We start from the raw sequence: 23,467 nt of genomic DNA on the forward strand, positions 1-23,467 counted from the left end.
TGGAAAAGCCTACTCATGATCACCGATATCTTCAGTGTCCTCTTCGTCCTGGGCACCCCTCTAGACTACATTTCCCAGCCTCCTCTGCAGTTAGCTGTGACCATGTGACTGAGTTTGGCCTACAGAACTAGAGGGGAAATGATATATCTGGTCTCTACATCCTCCAAGCTTACAGCCCCTGCCCCCTTTAACTTGTGTTGTGAGGGAGAAATAAAGCTTTGTTTGTCAGAACCGTTAGCCTGACTAATACACAGGTACATAAGCTCTCAATTAAAATTAGCTGCTATATGGCTTAACCTCTCTGCACCTGTGTTCTTGTCTGTACAATGGAGTGATAATACAACCTACCCCATAGTGTTGTGAGGATTAAATGAAACGCATAGTTTGACTTATTGACTTTGATCACAGTTATTTCATCTAAACACTATAAACTGGGCCATCATTACCTTTTTCTTGAAGCAAGATGATCCATAATAAAGCCTCTTGAAGGCTTTAAAAGGATAACATGTGAATTTGCAGTATTTTAGGCCTGAAGCCAGCAATAATGGTACCATATTAATTCAGAACACTTCCTAAATGCAGTCCTAAAATCTATTTGCTGATGGGTTTCAAAACCTAAATATGTAGAGTAGGATGTTTCTAATTTTGAAAGTTAGTCAATTTATTTTTGATTTTTTAAATTAGGAAATATTTTAAGAACACAAAAAAATAAAAAGATATAACAAACACCTATATTTCCACAACTCATTGTGGTCAAATCTTAACTTTTTGCCATATTTGATTTGTGCTTTTTCTAAAGAAATAAAACACTATAGATGAAATTGAATAAAAGACGTGTGACGTGTCTAAAGCACTCAGCACAGTGCCTGGCATGTGCAAAGCAGTCAGTCATTGTCAGAAAATTTTTTTAACCTTTTATTTTGAAACAATTTTAGATTTACAGAAGAGTTATAAAGATAGTAGGAACATTTCTTCTACACTTTCCACCCAGCTTCCTCTACTGTTAACTTCTTACCTAACCGTGGCACATTTATCTAAGACATTAAAATTGATGTAACAGTATTAACTAAACCACAGACTTCTTTTCAGATTTCACCAGTTTTTCTACTTATGTCCATTTTCTGTTTCAGAATCCTATCCAGGATACCATGTTGCATTTAGGTCAGCTAATTTTAAATCATTCATTCATTCATTCAATACACTGAAAGTGCTGCCAACGTTTAGTTTAAGACTGGGGGTCTATGTAGCAGCTGACACCAGGTAATAATCACAGTTCTCATTTTTGAGGGCTTGCCATGTGTTGCATACAGCACTTTCTATATGCTCCACTGAATCCTTACAACAATCCTCTATGTTGGCTATTATTACTCTAAATGTTATAGATTAGGAATCTAAGGTACGGAGAGAGTAACTGAGGTCATACACCTGGTAAGGGGCAGAGGTAGGATTTGAACCCAGGTAATCTGGCTCCAAAGTCATGCTCTTAACAATACGCCACTCCTTTCATGAGGCTACTCTAGAGAAGAGGGGGAGCAGACACATCATCACAGACCTCCTGGGGCAAGTGCAGCAGGCAGGAAGGCTTCCTGGCAGAGGTGCCAGTCTGGAGCTCAACTTCTGTTTCCCTGGGTGCTCTGGAAAATATTTGGCTTTCCCACCACCTGCCTTCTTAGGGCTTCCCTCGCACTTCCCCTTGCAGCCCTAGATTCTGAGCGCAACCCTCAGAGCCCCAAGAAGGTGACGTGCTGAAACTAAAGCTCCAGGGTGAGGCTCTGTCCCAGCCTCTGGGCATCCTACTGCAGCCGGCTGGGACAGGCTGTCCACACTCATAGACCTGGATATTGATTTAGAGACTGGCTTCTGGAGCCACTATTTTGGATCCTGCTGACAGTGCATGAGCAAGAAATAGTAACAAGGGCTGAGTTCTTGGGCAGAGGAGGGATCCAAGGGAACTGAATGTTGGCAGGTTGGGCTACTGAGCGGGGACTAGCTTTGTCTGCTCTGGAGAATTATAGGCCCCACCAACCCGAGGATGAACTGAGAACAGTTTTCTGTCCCCAGATTGTCGAGGAGCCCTGTCTGGTTGGTCACAGCAGCACGAGCCCTTCTGCCATCCTTCAGCTAGGATGTATGTTTACCCTTTGGAAAAGGCCCAGAGAGTACCTGAGGCAGCCAACAGCCAGCTAGGATTAGGACCAAGTACTGCAGGGAGGAGAGCAGAGGAGCCGGCTGGGCAGTACCTGCCCTTTGAGGCGAGAGCCCAGAGATCCTGAATCCAGGAGGCAACAAGAGAGCCTCATTTCACTTCTCTGAGCCTCAGTTTGTTCATCTGTAAAATAGAGATATCAATCCCTACATCCCAGACAAGGCAGCATACGTTTGTGCAGTTTATAAATTGCAGAAGGAGTGAATGGGGGCCAACACCCAGCCTGTGCTCAGCTCGGTCAGCTGGGCACTCTGACTTGGAGCTACATCCACTTGGGAGGAAGGGACACCTTTTCCTTGACCAAGCTGGTTGCGAGGAGTGCTTCTTTTTGAAAGGCTGATTCGCTCAGAGGGGCACCTTCTTTGATTTACACAAAAGAAAAGCACTCGCCCTCTAGAAATAGACCAGATGGCAGAGAAGGGCAAAGACCCTTTAAACCCCCAGGAGAAGGCAGAGCTGGCCCCAGAGAGCCTTGGTGGGGAGTGAGGAGAGGGTTCAAAGCTAGCCCAAGAGGGACAAGATGTGCTGGGAAGAGGGTGTGAGGGTGACCAAATGGTGAGCTGCTGTGGGCAGGTGGAGCTGGGAGGAGAGGAGGTGCCCTTTGGAGGCGGGCCCAGTCCTGGGGCCAGCTGGGATCCACTCCCCGTGGTGGCCTCTGTAGAGAGGGCCAAGTGGCATGGAACCAGAGAGCTGTACCTGCGGACAGGGTCATAGCCAGAGAGGGTGGGAGCCATGGGAACTTGAGCCCAGAGAAAGCCTGGTCAGAGAGAGCCACTTGGAAGAGAATGACAAGGCATTAGACAAGTATAATTCAGAAAGACAGGTGATATCACAAGGGGTGGATGGACATTTTGGGAGCTCGAGGAGAACTGCTTCCTGAGAGGCTTGAGGAGTCCAGGAGGGATTCCCAGAACTGACATCTGAATTGAGACCTCAAGGAGACTCCAGTGAAAATGGGTGAGGGTGGTGCATTCAGGTGGTACAACCTGAAGCATCTGCAAAGTACCAGAGGTAAGAGAGTGTGGTAGATTCTGGAAACTGCAAGTGGATTTGCCATTTCCTAATTACATGGTATGCATGGGAACAGAATTACAAGAGATATGGCTGGAGATATAAGCAGGTCTCAGATAAGGAAGCATCTTTATACTTTGTCAAGGTGTTGGTACTTCAGAGGTTGTAAACAGAGGAGTGACGTTTCATTTTAGCAAGATGCCTGCATACTGTGTGGAGGTTGGAGAGGCAAGGATGGAGGTAGAGAGACTGTTAGTAGGCTGTTGGAAGAATCCAAGTGAGAGGTGAGAGCAGCTTGAACTCGTGTAGTTACAACAAAGATTAAGTGAGCAGATCGGAGTGGTATTTAGGAGGTAGAATTGATAGGTACAATTGATAATTGTACAAGAGGCAGGAGTCCAGGGTGACGCCCTCACTGATGTGGGTAACAATGGCTGTCAGAACCCTTCATTAACATGGGGAACTAGGAAGAGGAGTGGGTCTGGGTAGGGGGTGATGAAAAGTTCAGCTGAGTTTGAAATTCAAGTGCAATGTTTAAATGGAGGTAGCAGTGGGATAAGTAGGTTTTGAGCTAAGGAGAGAAATTTGGGCCACCATAGGGGTCTGAGAGTCATGAGTCGAGAGATGTGAGCTAAGGCTGTGGGAGCAAGGGGATCCCCCAGGAGCGCGGAGACACTGAGGGAGAGAAGAGGCAGAGGCCAGAACCTTGACATTTAAGGGTCAGCTGGAGGAGACAAGGGTAAATAGGAGCAGCCAGAGAGGTAGGAGGAAAGACAACCCATTTAATCCTTATAAATACCTTGTACCAATTACAGGTGAGGAACCTGTGGGCTTTTTATTTTGTTTCATTTTATTAGGGTACAAGAACTAAGTAACTTAGAGCTAAATGTTTTGCTCCATCATATAACCACCCTTCACCTAAGCTTTCTGGAGTGTCTCCTCCCCAATCTCTATCCTCTTGTTTAATGCCTGTATTTTTTAGGTGTCTGTAATTTTAGTCAGTCCTTTTGAAAGTAGAGTATAAATGAAAAGACTGAATGGATTCAAGAGATGCTATTTGTGCACAGCGAGTTTTGATAGTCGGTTTTTGATAGGGAGGGCATGGAGAAGGTGGTGACACATTGAACTTTGGTCTTTATTCAGACAATGGACTCACACTCCTCTAGGCTGCCATCATGCTAAAGCAGAGTTGGCAAGCCTTCTGGATCCTCCTGGCCATCCTGGGAGTAAGCTACCGCCCCACAAACCACCAGAAGATCTCCTGTCTTTATTATGATGAACCTTTTATTATAGAGACAGACTGAACTCTCTTTTGCATAAAGAATCTCTAGACTGGGTCAGGGAAATCCACCTGCTAAAGGTCACCACCTGGCTCTCCCTGCCTCTGCCTCAGCTAAGCCCCCACTTGCTATTTACATCTCAAGGTCGCTGGAAACAGCAGAGGCTGCTATCCCCAGGGCCAGGCTGGTTGGGTCAGGCTATGCTGGACAGAGAGTTAGGGCTCCTGGCTGCCCACCAGGTCAGAGTCGCCCCGTCTCCCGCCCCAGTCGGTTGTCCAGAACCTGGAGCTGCTGGAGAAAGCCCGAGTTGGGGCAGATATCACGGTGAGCCTGAACCGTCTGGATGGCCTCCACCAGCGTCATGTTCTCGTAGATCATGAGGAAGGCCAGGACAACTGTGGCAGAGCGGCTTACCCCCATGGCGCAGTGTACCAGCACACGGCCTGTGTGGAGACCCAACCTAACGTCAGCTACCTGTCCTTGTACTGCTCACCCGTTTGGGAATCAGGGATGCTTCTGGCCATCCTTCAGCCCACCTATCACAGCATCCTGGAATACTGACACTGTCCTCACTGTCTGATGGGGCAGCTGGGGCCCAGAGAGGGAAAGGTACTGGTTCAAGGTCACCCAGCAAGTTAGTGGCAGTGCTAACATTAACGGCTGGGATTCTCTTCTCTTGGTCCAAGATGCTTTCTCTGGCATCCTTTGCAACTCTTGCGGAGTGGAGGGGGACAGTACTCCTGGAGTCCCCTGGGTTTATGATAGATTACGGGGGGTGTCCTTGTACCTCCCTTTACCCCCAGTTCTGCTCTCTCCTCTGGCCCTGCAGGCCTATACCAAGGCCTCATCTTAGAGGGGCCTGCTCAGCCTTTGCTAGGTCCTGTACTTTCTGCCCAACACCTGACCTCTTACTGAGGAATATGGTTACACTGACAACCACACTGGACTTTAGTTATGTCTGTGATTGTTGGTTTTCAGGGTGTTCCAGAAAGGGATGCTCACTAAATGGTAGTAGCTATTTGCCTCATGGGGTGAGAGGGTTGATGAAGGGGTTTGTGGTTCTGGCCACCACACCCATCAGTGCTACCAGAAAAATGGATAGCCCCAAATCCTTCTCCCACTCCCACCTCCACCCCAGTGCCTTCCACAGCAGCTCACCTTGGGGAATATTGAGGGCAGTTCGGATGTATCGAGCAACAGGCAGAAAGTAGACACTGAGGTCAAAGAAGGGGTTGTCATCGGCTTCAATGCCATAGTACTCCAAGGGCATTCCATGGTAGAACTTGGCACCTGTATCCACTTGAAACTTGCCTGCAGCGACATTCACGACATGGGTGATGCCCAGCTGGGTCAGCTTGTTCTTGTCCCGGGCTGCATACCTGGAGGGAGGGCACAGGAGGAGTTGGGAGGTTGGGGAGAGCTCAGTGGGTCAGCTCTGGCTGGGTTGGAACTTGCCTCCTTCCCTCCTCTGCCATCCCCCTCCAAGGGTGAGACTGGAACCAGTGAACTGGCATGGGGTGAAAGGGCTCCTCTAGTTGGAGTTTAAGAATCCCTTTCACTCAGGCCAACTTTTCTGGAGAGCAGTTTGGCCATATGCATCAAAAGCCTTAAAAATGTATACATGCTTCACCCCAGCAAGTTTTTGTCCAGGAACTTAATTAAAGAAAGAATCCAAAATGTGCCCACAGATATATGTAAACTGGAACTAATGATACTTAAAATAGTGAAAAATTGAGGGAAAAAATCCCTAAATATCCTATAATAGGAGATTGAGTATGGTATAGCTAAGTGAAATACCATGCAACTACTAAAATGTGGTAGATGCATGTAGGTAAACAAGGAAAGATGTTTGTGCTATATTGAGAACCTCTGAAAAATGCAGGATACAAAACAGAACATTGTTTTAAAATGTTTTATAAATATGTTGTGTAATTCCATTAAAAAAGCTTTCTCTATAAAGCAGATTACAAAATGGGATTATAAAGTGACACTATTTTTGTAAAAAAAAATAATTGTGGAAAAGCATATGGTGTGTATGTGTGCATGCATTTTAAAAAAATTAAACAAGGGAGGATGTCAGAGTCATGGTGGAGTGAGCTTGCCTGGGACTCTCTCCCCTCAAACATACAACAAAAGAAGAGCAACCATATTCCAACAAAAAAATATCATACTAGCACAGAAATCCTTGAAGACCCACAGCAGCCAAACGACAGAGGGCGGAGAGGCTGGAGACCCCCTCAGAGGAGCTGGAACAGGGTAAGAGAGATCTTCACTCTCTCCCCTAATGACTGGGATCACTACAGTGGGAGGCTCTGTGAGGGAGGGAGTTGGGGAGGGGCTTCACATCCACAGGATCACCCAGGACTCCCACACCGTGCAGCCCAGACAGAAGCCCTCTAATGGGAGAAAGCTTTCATGTGGGGTAACCTCAGCAAGCCAAGACCCCAGGAGAGCAAATAGAGCTGATCAGGAAACCAGGTCTGAGCGCAAGAGAAGGTGCCCCTCCCTCCCCCAACCCATGCTGTGCGCCGCCATCTCGGCTGAAGATGGAGGGCTCGCAATACTCAGCTCTTGAAGCCCATCTAGTGCTGATAGGCTGTAACTGCAACCGAATAATATCACCATGGGGAAGACCCTTCCTTCTTCCAGCATCCATCAATTCATCAAATCTCCAGACCAGAGGGAAAACAAGCACCCAGGGTTATGCCCTGAGGACTCAGAAATAAGTAAACTAAACAAAAATGAATTCAGAATAGCTATTGTCAAAAAACTCAAGGAGGTAAAGGAAAATATAGAGAAACAAGTTAAGGAGTTCTGGAGTTACTTCACAAAAGAGACTGAAACTATCAAGAAGAATCAATCAGAAATACTAGAGATGAAAAATAGAATGGATCAGATAAAACAGAATACTGATTCCTTGAGTGCCTGTGTGGATGCCATAGAGGAGCAAATGAGCATAATCGAAGATAGACAGGCTGAATGGGTCCAGACAGAGGAAAGGAGAGAATTAAGAATAAAAAGGAATGAAGAAAATCTCCAAGAAATAGCCAATTCAATGAGGAAATGCAATATAAGAATAATTGGAATCCCTGAGGGTGACGAGAAGGAGAATGGAGCAGAAAGTGTGCTCAAAGGAATAATAGCAGAGAATTTCCAAAATCTGGAGAATGAGAGAGAAATATGTGTGGAGGAAGCTTTCAGGTCTCCTAGATATGTCGATGTAAAAAGACCAACTGCAAGGCATATAGTAGTAAAACTGGCAAAAGTGAATGACAAAGAAAGAATACTCAGGACAGCAAGGCAGAAGAAAATAACCTACAAAGGAACCCCTACAAGACTTTCAGAGAATTTCTCTGCAGAAACCTTACAAGCTAGGAAAGATTGGAATGACATATTCACAGCTTTAAAAGATAACAATCTTCAGCCAAGAATACTCTATCCAGCAAAAATATCCTTCAGATATGAGGGATAAATTAAATCTTTCCCAGACAAACAAAAACTAAGGGACTTCATAGCCACGAGACACCCTGTACAAGAAATCCTCAAGAAGGCCCTCATACCTGAAAAAAGAAAAAAGGGAGAAAGGGGTCACAAAACACAGAGTAAGGAGACAAATAGATAGAATCAGAATAGTATATCAAATATACAACTATAGCATTAGGATAAAGGGAATGAAAACACCAAAAACAAAGACAGTCTTATCACTTTAACCACAAACTCACAACACAAGATGGAATAAGAAATGACAAGAATAACTTAGGAGGGAAGGAGGAAAGGGACTGAATCAGTTTAGGCTAAGGAAATAAGAGGCCACCAGAAAATGGACTATGTTATACACGAGATTCTGAATACAAGCTTCAGGGTAGCCACTAACCTTAAAAACGGAACAGAGACACAAAACATAAGTAAGGAAATAAGAAACTGCAGAAGTCAATGGGTAGGCCAAAACACACAGGACAAGAAACAAAGGTAATGCAGGAAAACTTGAAAACAAGTGACAGAATGACAGCATTCAGCTCTCATGCATCAATAATCACCCTCAATGTAAACGGATTGAACTCTCCAATAAAAAGGTACAGAGTGGCGAGATGGATTAAAGAACAAGATTCAACAATCTGTTGCCTCCAGGAAATACACCTCAGCTCCAACGACAAACACAGGCTCACAGTGAAGGAGTGGAAGATGACAATCCAAGCTAATAGCAAACAAAAGAAAGCAGGTGTCACAATACTTATATCAGACAAAGTAGATTTCAAGATAAGGCAGGTAAAGAGAGACATAGAGGGTCAGTATATAATGATCAAAGGGACACTACATCAAGAAGAAATAACACTTATAAATATCTATGCACCCAACACAGGAGCACCAAAGTTCATAAAGCAACTATTAAAAAACCCAAAAGAAGATATTAAAAATAACACAATAATAGTAGGGGACCTCAACACCCCACTTACATCATTGGACAGATCATCCAGACAGAAAATCAACAAGGAAACGGTGGAATTAAATGAAAAGCTAAAACAGTTGGACTTAATAGACATATATAGAACACTCCATCCAAAAACAGCAGAATACACATTCTTCTCAAGTGCACATGGAACATTCTCAAGGATAGACCATATGTTGGGAAACAAGGCAAGCCTCTATAAATTTTAAAAAATTGAAATAATAACAAGAATCTTCTCCAATCATAATGCTATAAAGCTAGAAATTAATTACAAGGAAAAAGCTGAGAAAGGGACAAAGATGTGGAGACTAAACAATATGCTACTGAACAAGCAATGGATCATTGAAGAAATTAAAGAAGAAATCAAAAAATATCTGGAGACAAATTAAAATGATAACATGTCATACCAACTCAATTGGGATACAGCAAAATCTGTATTAAGAGGGAAATTCATCACAATACAGGCACACCTTAACAAACAAGAAAAGTCCCAAATAAGCAACATCAAATTACACCTAACTGAATTAGAGAAAGAAGAACAAACAAAGCCCAAAGTCAGCAGAAGGAGAGAAATAATAAAAATCAGAGCAGAAATAAATGCTATTGAAACAAAAAAGGCAGTAGAAAAGATCAATGAAACAAAGAGCTGGTTCTTTGAGAAGATAAGTAAAATGGACAAACCCCTAGCCAGTCTTACAAAGAAAAAAAGAGAGAAAGCTCAAATAAACAAATTAGAAATTAAAGAGGAGAAATAACAACAGACTCCACAGAAATACAACGGATTATAAGAGAATACTATGAAAAACTATATGCCAACAAAATGGATAACCTAGAGGAAATGGATAAATTCTTAGACTTTTACAATCTCACAAAGCTAAGTCAAGAAGAAGCAGTCTGAATGCACCAATCACAAGGAAGGAGACTGAAACAGCAATCAAAAGCACCCCAAAAAATAAAACCCCAGGACCAGACGGCTTTCCTGGGGAATTCTACCAAACTTTCAAAGAGGATTTAATACCTATACTTTTCAAGCCATTGCAAAAAATTAGGGAGGATGGAACACTTTGTAACACATTTTACGAGGCCAACATCACCCTGATACCAAAGCCTGACAAGGACAGCACGAAAAAGGAGAACTACAGGCCAATATCGCTGATGAACACAGATGCAAAAATTCTCAACAAAATTTTGGCAACCCGAATTCAGCAATACATCAAAAGGATCATATATCATGATCAAGTGGGATTCATACCAGGGACTCAGGGATGGTTCAACATCCGCAAATCAATCAACGTGATACACCACATCAACAAATTGAGGAATAAAAACCACATGATCATCTCAATGGATGCAGAGAAAGTATTTGACAAGATCCAACAGCCATTTATGATAAAAACTCTGAACAAAATGGGGATAGAAGGAAATTTCCTCAACATAATAAAGGCCATATATATAACACACCCACAGCCAACATCATACTCAATGGGCAAAAACTGAGTGCTATCCCCCTGAAAACAGGAACGAGACAACGATGCCCTCTATCATCACTCTTATTCAACATAGTACTGGAGGTTTTGACCAGAGCAATTAGGCAAGAGAAAGGAATAAAAGGAATCCAAATAGGAAGGGAAGAAGTCAAACTCTTGCTGTTTGCAGATGACATGATCTTATATATAGAAAACCCCAAAGAATCCATTGGAAAACTTTTAGAAATAATCAACAACTACAGCAAAGTGTCAGGATATAAAATCAACTTACATAAATCAGTAGCATTTCTATACTCTAATAACGAACTAACAAAAAAAGAACTCAAGAACACAATACCATTCACAATTGCAACAAAAAGAATAAAATACCTCAGGGTGAATTTAACTAAGGAAGCGAAGGACCTACACAACGAAAACTACAAGGCTTTCCTGAAAGAAATGGATGAGGACATAAAAAGATGGAAAGACATTCCAGGTACATGAATTGGAAGAATAAACATAGTTAAAATGTCCATACTACCTAAAGCAATCTACAGATTCAATGCAATCCCAATCAGAATCCCAATGACATTCTTTACAGAAATAGAACAAAGAATCCTAAAATTCATATGGGGCAACAAAAGACCCCAAATTGCTAAAGCAATCCTGAGAAAAAAGAACAAAACTGGAGGCATCACAATCCCTGACTTCAAAACATACTACAAAGCTACAGTAATCAAAACAGCATGATACTGGTACAAAAACAGGTGCACAGATCAATGGAACAGAATTGAAAGCCCAGAAATAAAACCACACATCTATGGACAGCTAATCTTCAACAAAGGAGCTGAGGGCCTACAATGGAGAAAAGAAAGTCTTTTCAACAAATGGTGCTGGGAAAACTGGAAAGCCACACGTAAAAGAATGAAAATTGACCATCCTTTTTCACCACTCACAAAAATAAACTCAAAGTGGATCAAAGACCTAAAGGTGAGACATAAGGCTTCTAGAGGAAAATGTAGGCAGTACACTCTTTGACATCAGTATTAAAAGGATCTTTTTGGACACCCTGTCTTCTCAGACAAGGGAAACAATAGAAAGAATAAACAAATGAGACCTGATTAAACTAAAGATCTTCTTCAAGGCAAGGGAAAACAGGATTGAAACAAAAAAACAACCCACTAATTGGGAAAAAATATTTGCAAGTCATATATCTGACAACGGGTTAATCTCCATAATATATAAATAACTCACACAACTCAACAACAAAAACTCAAACAACCTGATCAAAAAATGGGCAGGGCACATGAACAGACATTTCTCCAAAGAAGACATACAGATGGCCAATAGGCACATGCAAAGATGTTCATCATCACTGATCATCAGGGAAATGCAAACCAAAACTACACTAAGATATCACCTTACACCCATTAGAATGGCAAAAATAACCAAAATAAAAAGTAACAAGTGTTGGAGAGGTTGTGGAGAAAAAGGATCCCTCATACACTGCTGGTGGGAGTGCAAACTGACTCAGGCATCCCACAACTGGGTATCTATCCAAAGAACTTGAAGTCAGCAATTCCAAAAGTTCCATGCACCCCTATGTTCATTGCAGTATTATTTACAATAGCCAAGACATGGAAGCAACCTACATGCCCATCAACTGATGATTGGATAAAGAAGATATGGTATGTATATACAATGGAATATTACCCAGCCATAAAAAAGAATAAAATCGTCCCATTCACAACAACATGCATGGACCTTGAGGGAATTATGTTAAGTGAAATAAGCCAGATAGAGAAGGACAATCTCTGTATGACTCCACTCATATGAGGAATTTAAACATGTGGAGAAAGAGAACAGATTAGTGGCTACCAGGGGAAAGGGGGGGGCGGTGGGGCGTGGGCACAAAGGGTGAAGGGGTGCACCTACAACACGACTGACAAACAATAAAGTACAACTGAAATTTCACAAGGTTGTAAACTATCATAAACTCAATAAAAAAATGTACTGTACTACGTACTTTACACTTTAAAAATGGTTAAAAAAACAATTAAACAAGGACTTTTATTACTGGTTATCTGTGTGTGGGGGGAGAACAGCATATTTGCCATATGGTTACCAAGATATTGATCCATATTTTCTAAATATTAAGGAAAATTTCTAAAATCCACATATATTGATTCATATGTTCTAAATTTTAAGAAAACTTTTAGGGAAAATGACTCACAATTCTACTCTCTATATATACACCCTAAAGTAACTCTTGGGTATGTACCCAGGACACATGTACTAGAATGTTCCTAGGATCACTGTTTATAATAGCCAAAGAATGGAAGCAACTCAAATGTCCATATACAATAGAATGGATAAACTATGGTGTATTCATACAATCAAGTAGTATACAGCAATGAAAAATGAATGAACTGCAGCTACACATAATAACATGGGTGAATCTTACAATTTTGAGCAAATGATGCCAGGCACAAAACACACACAATATGATTCCATTTATATACCTTTTAAAGACAGGCAAAACTAACTACATTGTAGGTACATACACAGTAAAACTATAAAGAAAAGCAAGAAAATATTTATTTCAACACTTAGATAGTGGTTATCCAGAGGGTTATGATGAGAAGGGTTCAGCGGGGGCTTCTGAGCACAAATAACGTCCTTTTTCTTGACATAGGTGGTGAAATAGTTCGTATATACTCTATGCACTTTTCTTACATGTGTTGTATTTCCATAGTTAAAAGAATAATATAAAAGGAAAGAAACATATGGAATGAGATGGTGGGAGGAAAAGAGGGTGCCACCTCTGCCCCTAGGGGGCTCCGGGAAAAGCTCCCCTTCTGCTCCCTTCACCTCTCACCATGGGTTGTACTTACGCATCTCCCAGGAAGAGATTGGGCCAGACTTCATTGATGTGGCTCAGCGTGGCGGCCCGATGGACCCATAGCAAGCGCTGCAGCGAGGCCAGCGTGGGTGGCTGATATGGAGGCACCCGGACTGCTCCATGGATCTTGGGCCTCCGGAGGTCCTGCTTCTGCAGTGAGTCCATCCTGGAACAGAGTGGACACCGCAGTGGCTGGGGCAGGCTCTCCACAGGTGGGTCCAGCTGAGGGGGAGGCCTAGGCATGGTAGAGTGCCCAGGTGCCCCAGGGAAGGGCCTCACCTATTTTAGATGAGGTTATTTACCAGCTCAGCGGGGCTGAGGCCCAGACCCTTTCCCCAGGGAACAAGGGAAGCCCTCTGGCCCTGTCCAGAGTCCCCTGATGTTGGAAGCTCTGGCCAAGGGGCCCCTGGAGTTCCCTTTGTGGCAACTGGTCAGTGCAAACCCCACCCCTTAAGTCGCTGGTCACTTGGGACTTCGTAGGGATGGAGACCCCAGATGGCTGTGGCCCTCAGATGGCATGTAGGAAGGCCCCCACAATCTGGGCAGCTCCTCTCAAGCCCCCTCCTCTGCTACTTCCAGGCTGCTCCTCAGGCCCCCATCCCCTCCCAGTTTCAGGTGCTTTGAGGGCAGAGTCCATCTCTGGAGTGAGGTGCTTGGGCTATGAACTGACGATTATTAGTATTTCCATACTAAAGGAGCTAATGCCTCTTCTGGGCCTGGTGCCTCATTTGTGGTAGATCCCTATTTTACACAGGAGGAAGCTGAAGCTCAGAGAGAATTTTTTAAAGTGATGCCTAAAGCCATTTGGGATTTTAATCCAGTTCTGTGCTCCTTTAGTTCCATCCCCAAGCCTTCCAGTTACCATCTTTGAGGACTCCAGAGAGTGGTCACTAACTTATCCATCTCTATAGGGGAGACTTGGTGTTGCTGTTACATAACTGCCTATAGGCCCTGGGATTTTCTTCCTTACCCCCGTGACTCAGGCCAGCGCTGCGGGTCAGGCCTCACCCAGGTGAGGTGGGTTCTGTCAGGAGTCAGCTGACTGAGGAAGTCCGGGACCCTGCAGAGCTGGGATGTCAGTGGCACCAGAACCTGGGTCTGGTGCCGTGCTGGGAAGGAGTGCTTATCTTGGCTAACTGTCTCTGGCCCCTTCAACCAGTAGCTAGGGAAGGTACAAACTGGGAAGAACGTCTTTCCTCTCTGGTAGGCGATGCCAGGACCGGGAAGGGAAACGGGCACCCAGGAGGCCACTGGCTTGGCCAAGCTCACCCAGCGGGCAGCCGGTGGGCAGGGTGGAAGTGAAGACCCGGATTTTCCCCTCATCCCTCACTGTGACCTCTCAGGGCAGGCTGAGTGGCCTGCCACCTACCTAGGGCATGGTCTGGGACCGGGAGTGGGGGAATAGGTGCAGGGACAGGACTCAGCAGGTGAGCGGAACAGGGCTGGGCAGGTTCTGCCCAGAACACAAACGCTGTGAAGCGGCTAGAATTCCAAGTCCTTCCCTGGAGCCCACGGGGGTGGGGCCTGAGAGCAGACCTAGGCTGCTATGGACAGACGTGTGGTCCTTCCAAACCCCAGGCCCCCTCTCTGCTTGGTGTCTCTGGGATTAAAGGCTCTTGGCCTTGGAACTCCCACGAAGATGGGAGGCTACCTGAGTGATGGAAAGAGAACTTTAGAAAGAGGGAGGAGAGCCTGGCCACAACTCTTTCTGTGTCTTGGAGGAAATCTTTGCTCCTGTCTGGGTCATAATTTCTCTTTCTCATGTTGAAGATCCTGGCCTTCCCTGACTTTCAGGATTCTCTGGGGGTCTGATCTGAGAATGAGAGAGGAGTGGCTGGGAATGCAGTAACTACAGGGCAGAGAGCAATGTAGTGTGTTGGGGTGGGAGAAGCCCCCAGGCACCAAGGTTGTCCAATGGCCATACTGGTCTGGAGCTGCCAGCTGGTGCTTCATGAGCCTCAGGCAGGACCAGATGGGGCTCTGGGAAGCCTGGCAGGCGCTGGCTCAGGCCTCTGAACTTGGTGTGGGGTGAGGCTGCCGCCTAGTGGTTAGTCAGTGCCTCACAGCCCAGTTGTGTCAATGAGCAGGCAGCCAGGCTCCAGCTGAGACAGAGCTAGACCCTGATCCTTCTAGAGGCTCCTGGGGGGAGGAGGAGCCAGCAAAGGGACTGCTAGGCCACAGCCCACTCCTCAGCCTCCTAGGGGCCCTAGGCCAGATCTGGAGATAGGGGCTTTTCCTTGGACTTAGGGATACTCCTTGTCAGGTCCCACCCAGGGCCTCACTCCTGGTGCTCATGGATGTACCCCCCTTGTCTGCTCTATCCCACTGGGGGTCCAGCCTGCCTTGCCAGCCAGAGTGAGGCCCAGCCCCCTACCCAGTGACTCATCCTTCAAGCTCCAGGCACATCCAAGGAAGGGGAGTGGGTGGCTGCAGCAGCTCCTCTGGTTTCTGCAGCCCCTACAACTAGAACTGCCAAGGACCCTGCCTGACACTTCCTCCCACATCTCCTCTGCCACCACAGGGTGAAGCAAGGGCCCAATGTCCAGTGGAGACAGGGCCCGGCCTGGATCTTCTCCCCTTTCCCTCTAGCCTTCATTCTGCCTCCTTCCTGCCTCTCCCGCGAAGCTGAACAGCTGCCTCTGTGGGCAGTGGCTTTCCCGCTCTTGTGTTGCTGCTATTGATAAATGCAGACACCTGTTTTCTGTGTTTTTGTATCTTTCCTCCTCTCTATGTTGCTCTCCCCAGTTGCCTCTATCTCCCAACCTCTCACAGGAGCTCGTGCTCTTCCACAGCCTCCTGGCAAACCACCCTGCATGCCGGCAGCTCAGGCCAAGGCACAAGGCTCCTCAGGGCAGGGGGGCAGATGTTTGCCATCCACCTTCTCAGCTGCAGCTCCAGAGATGTTCCCCTTGGTCTTCCCTCCTGCCCATTCTTTCTGCTTCCTCCTCCCAAGGCAGAGCAGGCAGGACTGTGGCCACAGGACAGGTGAGGCCAGAGATCTTAGGGCAGGACAAGTGAGGAGTCTGGTGAAGGAAGCCTTGGGAGGAAGGCAGGTGGGCTGCTAATGGTGAGCTGCCAGTGGGTCTGTGCACTCAGCATGCAGGCCTTGGAGGAGAGCAGACCTGGAGGAGGTCTTGGGTCTGGCACTTGTTTCTGTGTGTCTTCTCTGAGCCAGTTTCCTCAGTGGGGCTGCTGTGACAACTCCATGAGATGGTAAATGTAAACCACTTCCCATAGGGTGTGGCTCATGGTAGATGCCCAGTAAATGGTGCATCTTGCTATTACTATCACAACTATTATTACTCTTACTCTTTCAAGCCTCAGCCATATCCTGGGTAACTTCCCCACTGGACAGTGAGGCTTGGTTTCTATCTCTGTGTTTGCTGACATTTCCTCCTCTGTCCACCAATAATTATTATATTTCACCAATTACTAAGGATGTATTATGTATCAGACAGCTAAGTGCTTACATTTTCTCAATGAATCTTCACAGTACCATTATGAGCCAGGTAATATTATCATCCCTATTTTACAGATTAGGAAACTGAGGCTCAGAGAGATTAAGCAATATGCCCAAGGTCACACAACCAATAAGCATAGGAGCCAGGGTTCAAGCCCAGATCTTTCTGACTCTACAGTGCTTTGTCTGTGCCTCTATGTCTGACCCCAACAGACAGACTAGTCCCCCAGTCTAACCAAATCTCCCCCACAACACACACTGACACAGATGCCCTGGCCCTCATTACCCAGCATGCTCTGTAGCCCCCCTGAAATAGGGGCACTCACCCACCTGTAGGGGTATCTGGCCCAGGCTGTAGTCTTCTCTGACGGGCACTTTGTGCTGCCGGCTTCCAGCCGCCTGTCTCCGCACACTTGATGCTGTTTCTATTTTTTGATTTGAGTTTAATTATAAAGTATGATGTGCTGCTCCCCTCTTCTGGCCTCCCTCTGCCACTCCCAACTCACCCACTGGTCCCATGGCATAGCAAGCCCAGCTGGGCACTTGCTCTGCTGGGAGCAGAGGCAGCCTGGCAGGGGTCTGCCTGTAGTACATGTATATGTGAATGTTGATTGTGGGGCAGGGAGAAGGAAGATAGAATAAGCCATTTTAAAAGCTCCCTTGGCCTTTAAGGGTGGTGTGGACCATGGGCAGAAAGTTAAAGCTAGAAGGCTTTTCCATGGAGGAGGACAGGGAAGAGACTAGCCCAAATCACAAACATCAGAACCCAGGTCCAGGGGCCCTTAGTTGGGAGATGAGGATTACAGCACTGGCCCAAGATTAAGAACTAGAACACTCAAGCTGAGGAAAGTGCAGGCAGGCAAACAGACAAAGGTGTGAGTAGGGTTCAGAGCAGGTCTTTAGCCCAGCCCTGGCCTGCAGCCAGAAGCTGTGTATCCAGAAGCCACTCTGCCCTCTGCTGAGCTCTGCTCTCCCCCAGAAGGCATTTCTGGCTCAGGCCCCACTGTCTTCTGAGGCCAGCAAGATGGGCTTTAAGGTCCCTCCTAAGGCTAACTGTGGTCGGTTAGGGACCTTGGATTTGGGCCTGTTAAGAACCCTCCCTGCTATCCAGAGACCCTCCTCACATACCCATACTTCAGTACTCTTCCCCACTCACACTCCCAGAGAACTGAAGCACACAGAGACACGTGCATACCCACAGCCACCCCAACACTGGGTCTCTGAATTCTGAGCTCCAGGGAGCTTGAGATGAGCCCCTGCTGGGGCTCCCTGAGCCCTGGGGAGAGATGGTGGAAGCAGGTGTGGCCAAGAGCTATCATGAACACTTAGAATCCCCTCCTGCTCTCCTCCTATCCTCCCCAACAAGGGGACTTGGGGTCCCTGGCTGAGAAGTCTCAGGTCTTGGCTGAGAGGGCAGCCCATTCCCACCTGTGGGGACCAAAGACAGTGGCTGAGAGGGAGTGCAGGCAGCTGGAGGAAGCAGATGGATTAGCAAGCTCCAGGGCAGGCCCCACTCTGGGCTCTTACCATCTTCTGGGTATCCACCTGGGCCAGAGCCTGCAGCAGCACCAGCAGCGCCAGTGCCAGGGTAGCAAAATGGCAGAACCCTGTGGCAGGGTATAGGGACCAGCTCTGGAGGAGAGATGAGCTCCACGTTACAAGCAGGTAAACCAAGGCCCAGACTGTCTGGGACTCATCGGGGCAGAAGCAAGAGCTGCCACCTAAATCTGCTTCTGCATTGAGCCTTCTGTGTAAGGTCAAGTGGGTATGGGTGCTGGGAGAGATGAGGAGGCAGGTTTGGGGCCCAGGGCTCTTGGAGAGAAATGATTGTCCCCATGGCCCCCTCATCTTTCAGAGTCCCTAGCCCCAGGGCTGCTGTGTACAGCTGCACAAGCTGCACACTGCACAACTCCTGGGGGCTCCAGTTGCACAGACTATTTGGTAGATGGCACCCCCAGGAAGTGTGCAGTGCTGTAGCCCAACTGACTCCCCCAAAGCTAGCTGCCTGATGGGAAAGATGCTGAGGTTGGAGGTCAGGGTATAAGGGCCCCAGGCCAAGGAAGTGGGGTAACTGGGCATGATCAGAGATCTGCTGCTCTGCCAGGTTCCCAATACCTGTGTAGAGGAAAGAGAGTAGGATGGGAACATGCCATTCTTGCCCTCCTCTTGGCTCCCCATACCTGCAGAACTCCCCACAAGTTTCCCACCCAGCTCAGCCAAGGCCTAATCCCAACCCCAGCTATAACCCTAATTTTCTTCCATTACACTCACCCCCAAACTCTCAACCCTCTGTCCTAGCCTAATCCCCATCCACCAAATGCTCATCCTCCTGATAGCCTGTGGGAAGGGGTCGATATTACTAAAATGCTCCCCTTTGGTTGGGCTGGTATGCATTCGGAGACAAAAACAGTTCCTGTGGGTAGGGGGCAGGAGGAGATTCTGGCCATGCCCTGGAAACTCTTGGCAGGAGGAGAAAGCTGCTGCTCTCCCAATTCCCAGGAAATCCTAGGGCAGTCACCCACCCAGAGCAGGCAGCCCCTCTGAGTCAGTGGGTGGGAGCACACCCGAAGTGAGAGGAGGGAAGGAGTAGGAGCTGGAAGCAGGGTAGGGGGAGCAGAGTGCAGCCCTGGAGTCCTAACCCCCAGCTGATCGCCCTCGGGGGCGGGTGGGGGTGGATATGAATATGAGGAAGGCAGGCTGTTGAAGCCAGACAGGGATAGACCCAGCCTGGGCATGGTGGGAGAAGAAGAGCAGTGGGCACACTGCAGCTCCCTCACCATCCTGGTGTCTCCACAACCACTCCACCCTGGGAAGAGACACCTCTGCCTCCTCCCCGCTGAGCTGGAGGAAAACACCGGGCTGATGCTGAAGACACTGAAGCAGCACCTGGCAAGCATTTGCGAGCTGGGAGCCTGAGAAGTAGTGTTGCTGCTAGCGGAGCCCAACTCCTTCTACTGGGCAGCTGCGGACACTGGAACCTCCAGCAGGAGGGAGGAGGCTTGAGAGAGGAGGTACTGGGGATCTGTTCCCCTTGTGCATCTTAAGGACCGTCTGCTATTGCTCCAAATGCACTGAACACAGAACAAGAAGGCAGGGAGTAAATGGAAGCAGGAAGGAGTCTGGATAAACTTCGTGAAGACCTTTTTGTCCTAAAGGGGTCACCAGAACCAGAGAGGGAGGGAGGTTAGGGAGGGTCCTTCTGTAGAACTCTGAGCTCAGATTGGGGGAGGGGGCAGGTAGGGACCAGGGTCTAGGTCCAAGGCAGAGAACTGAATAGCCTGATGACAGGAGAACTTTGTATCGAGCAACGTTTGTGTGAGGAGGTCCTGGCTGGGGGTAGGAGCACCTTTCTCCTTCCTCATGGTGGGAATGGTGAGGCAGGGCTGACATGAGAATTAACTAAGCCTGGATTCATAGCTTCAGCCACACTTCCTCCCCACAGCTGTAGCTGGGGTCCAGACCTGAGGGGAAGGGATGCAGGGGTCTAGACAGCCCTCAGGTGCCAGGATTGGCTGTGCTGCTGCCTTGGTGGGGTTCAGGTGAGCCCCAAAGGCTTTCAGCCAAGGAGGCAGGGCATGTCAGCATCAGGACCAGGGAGGAAGGCCTCACCTCTTCTATTCCATGCTTTATACCCCTTTCCTCCCTAGCCTTTCCATCTTCTCTGGGGTCTGAAGAATCTGGGTGGGCTAGGAGAGAGGATCCTACTGGAGGTTGCCTCAGCGAGGCCCTGTTGAGACCTTGGGTTGGTGAGGGGAGCCCAGCAGCTTGGGGAGTGGGCCAGGCCGCCTTCAATCCTGACTTCAGGCCACACGTAGCCCCGACAACCAACCTCAGAACTGGTTCCATCCATGTCCCCTGCCAGCCCTCACCTGAACCCTTTCTTCCAATTGTGGCCTTGCCCCTGGCCAGCCCCTCACCTGACCTTTCACTTCCAGCTCTCATTGGCCTCCCCCTCCATTCTCCTTCCCCAGGCCCTCACCCGACCTCACTTCTAACTGCACTCAGCCCTTCCCCCTGCCTCCTCACATCCTGTCCAGCCCTTACCTGGCCCCTCAGCTCTGGCCTGCACCCCGCAGCTTCTGGTCCAGCTGGCAGAGCTGGCGGAGGAAGCCTCGGTTGGGAAAGATCCATCGGCGCTGCCTCACGGTGATCACTGCCTGCCGCAGGGACAGGTGCTGGCGCAGCATGAGGTAGGCCAGGACCAGTGTGGCAGAGCGGCTCACACCTACCACACAGTGCACCAGGACCTTGGCTGAGGAAGACATCCTGGTTAAAGACCCTTTCCCACCAGCTGGCCCAGGGGCTGCGGTGGACACCCAAGTTCCTCACCCTGCTCTTCCTGAGGTGAATCTGTGACCCTGGGCAAGTCATTCAGCCTTTATGGACCTCAGTTTCCTGATCTGTCAAATGGGTAGACCAATACTTGTTTTGCTTACCCTTGGGATGGGGTCCAAACTCCTTAACATGGCTTATAAGACCCTCTGTGAGCTGGCCCCTGCTGAACCTGCAGCCTCGTCTCAGGCCATCCCACCCCAACTCTCAGCTCTAGGAACACTGGGTAACTTTCAGTTCCTTGAAGCTGTCATAATCCCTGGCCTCCAGCATTAGCACATGCTATTTCAACTACCTGTAAGACTCTTCCCTGTTGTTGATCTGACTAACTTCTACTAGTCATCCATCAGGTTTTGGCTGAGGCGTGGCTTCCATGCAGAAGCTTTCCTGACCACTCATGGTATCACTTGAACCACAGAGCAGTTCGTCCTTTTCTGTATGTGCCATGTTGTAGAGGGAAGTCCTCTTGCTTCCCTGATCCTCTGAGCACTCCTACCCTGTGTTCCTGTAGCTCTTCACTTTTGTCCACTCATACGAGTAGCACTCATAATACTTCCCATTTTGGCTGTCTTTCCGTGAGGACAAGGACCCTGCCATGTCTAAGTGTGGATTCCCAGTATCTAGCTCTGTGCCTGGCACACAGAAGATAATAACTAGCTGGTGAATGAATGGATGAAGAACAAATGATGTCAAAGTGCTTTGGATATTAAAAAGTATTATGAGCCATAGTTTTGTCTTTCCCATCACATAGATGAGAAACTGAAATCCAGAGAGGGACAGTGGCTTGCCCAGGGTCAGGTAGCAAAGGCAGAGCTCTCAGCCAGGATGAGCACAAAGCAGGGGCTCCCTCTTTCCCAAGCTCCTTTGTTGGAAAGGGGCTGGATGTTAGCTGAGCCGTGGGGTCCAGGAAGGTGGCTTTGCTTGGCCCCCTGCTTCAGAGGGATGGAGCCTGGCTTCCAACCGCAGGCCTGCCTCTAATCCATGGCATGACCTTGTATTCTAGGCCTCAGTTTCCTCATCTGTGAAACAATGCAGTTGGATAAATTGCTAGAGCACTGAGCAGAGGATTTTTAAAAACCTGATGACTTTTTGAAAACTAGGGACGGGAGGATACTGATGTTTGAGGGGAAACCAGACATCCCCCCCATGACTGAGCAGGATGGAATAAGGGTTCAGACCCCAACTCCTACCCCCAGGTGTGCTGAGGGCACGGTGAATGAAGTCAGCTGTGGAGGAGAAGTAGGCACTGATGTCGAAATCAGGGAGATCGGGGGCTGGCACCCCCAGGTAGGTCACACTGCTGCCGTAGAAGTCAGGGCCGCCCTGGCAGTAGAGGCCCCCATGAGCGGCATTCAGCACGTGGGTGATGCCCAGCTTCCATAGCTCAAAGCGGTTATTTGCCGTGGTCCTGGGAAAGGGAGGAAAGGGGCTGGATGCTGGCTGAGTCACGGGGTCCAGGAAGGTGGCTTTGCTGGGCCCCCTGCTTCAGAGGGATGGAGCCGTTAGGGTCCAAAGGGAGTTGGAAGGAACCCAGCAAGCTTGAGCTGGGGTCCACAGCTCACAGCCCCACCCTCAGAGCTCTCTGATGGAAGAATTGGTGGCACAAAGAGTTATCTTTAGGCCCTCTTTGTTTGCTGAGGCCACTTGCCCCTGCCTTGTCCAAGACAGGAAGGAAAGGATTGCTTCAGTCCTGGGACCCAGCTGCCCCTCCCTTCCCACTGCGTGCTCTCCCACACACATCACACCCGGCCTCTCCTGGCCACTACCTCATACTTGCTTCTAATTTGCAGATGTTGAGAGGCGACACCTCCCCTGATTCACCTTCAGTCAGGCTTCCTCACTCACTCTATATCCAGAGGAGGGAGGCTGGGGCCCGGAAGGGGAACTCTCTGTCACCCCATCTCATACTCCAAATCACCATTCCCCAGACCTCTGCCCACAGACTCGCCAGTTGTCGGTTGTGCCAGAAGACTCCAGGAACCTCTGGGAGTGCCCATCTTTCAGGCACGCAAAGTCCTTGCTCCCCCTGGTGGCCGCACCTGGTCACTGCACTATCCTCAGCACATGAGGGTCCCGCCGAAAATCCCTGGCCTGGGATACTCAGAGCAGAACTATTTCTGCTTGTTCCCACTCCACCCTCATCTCTGATAAAGAGCCCAAGAACTATCTCTCCTTGTCCCCACCCCCACACCTCTTGGGCCAGCTATCACTCACGCATCTCCTATGTAAAGGTTGGGCCAAACTTCGTCCACATGGCTGCAAGAAACCTTGCCCGCCCTCAGGAGCTCCTCCAGTTCCAGGACACTGGGGCAAGGCGTGGCTTCGGCATCTCCCCTCAGCTCTGGGAGAAAGGCCTCAGCCAT

General features: G+C 48.1%; 2 protein-coding genes across 2 annotated transcripts; both read right to left on the reverse strand.

Annotated features, from left to right (window-relative positions):
* Nucleotides 1–4,483: 4,483 nt before the first annotated feature.
* Nucleotides 4,484–14,767, reverse strand: DUSP13B (dual specificity phosphatase 13B). Its single transcript, NM_001418234.1, has 4 exons — nt 14,283–14,767; nt 13,305–13,478; nt 5,656–5,876; nt 4,484–4,940 (listed from the first exon to the last, which is right to left on the reverse strand). Exons 1-4 carry the CDS (start codon nt 14,633–14,635, stop codon nt 4,738–4,740), a joined length of 951 nt encoding a protein of 316 aa, NP_001405163.1. The 5' UTR covers nt 14,636–14,767; the 3' UTR covers nt 4,484–4,737.
* Nucleotides 14,768–20,824: 6,057 nt separating this feature from the next.
* On the reverse strand, nt 20,825–23,467 carry DUSP13A (dual specificity phosphatase 13A). Its single transcript, NM_001418231.1, has 3 exons — nt 23,319–23,467; nt 22,295–22,512; nt 20,825–21,024 (listed from the first exon to the last, which is right to left on the reverse strand). Exons 1-3 carry the CDS (start codon nt 23,465–23,467, stop codon nt 20,825–20,827), a joined length of 567 nt encoding a protein of 188 aa, NP_001405160.1.

The sequence above is a fragment of the Equus caballus genome, chromosome 1 (genome assembly GCF_041296265.1).
Source record: "Equus caballus isolate H_3958 breed thoroughbred chromosome 1, TB-T2T, whole genome shotgun sequence".
Classification (NCBI taxonomy): Eukaryota; Metazoa; Chordata; class Mammalia; order Perissodactyla; family Equidae; genus Equus; species Equus caballus.

Bases quoted from the DNA above. Each gene is read 5' to 3' on its own strand.
- DUSP13B (NM_001418234.1), bottom strand. From the start codon at position 14,635: ATGAGGGGAAAATCCGGGTCTTCACTTCCACCCTGCCCACCGGCTGCC. The intron at 5,877-13,304 runs GTAAGTACAACC...CCCTCCCTCCAG, and splicing joins AATCTCTTCCTGGGAGATGC to GTATGCAGCCCGGGACAAGA. The intron at 4,941-5,655 runs GTGAGCTGCTGT...GTCTCCACACAG, and splicing joins TGCCCTCAATATTCCCCAAG to GCCGTGTGCTGGTACACTGC.
- DUSP13A (NM_001418231.1), bottom strand. From the start codon at position 23,467: ATGGCTGAGGCCTTTCTCCCAGAGCTGAGGGGAGATGCCGAAGCCACG. The intron at 22,513-23,318 runs GTGAGTGATAGC...TCCCTTTCCCAG, and splicing joins AACCTTTACATAGGAGATGC to GACCACGGCAAATAACCGCT. The intron at 21,025-22,294 runs GTAGGAGTTGGG...TGTCTTCCTCAG, and splicing joins TGCCCTCAGCACACCTGGGG to CCAAGGTCCTGGTGCACTGT.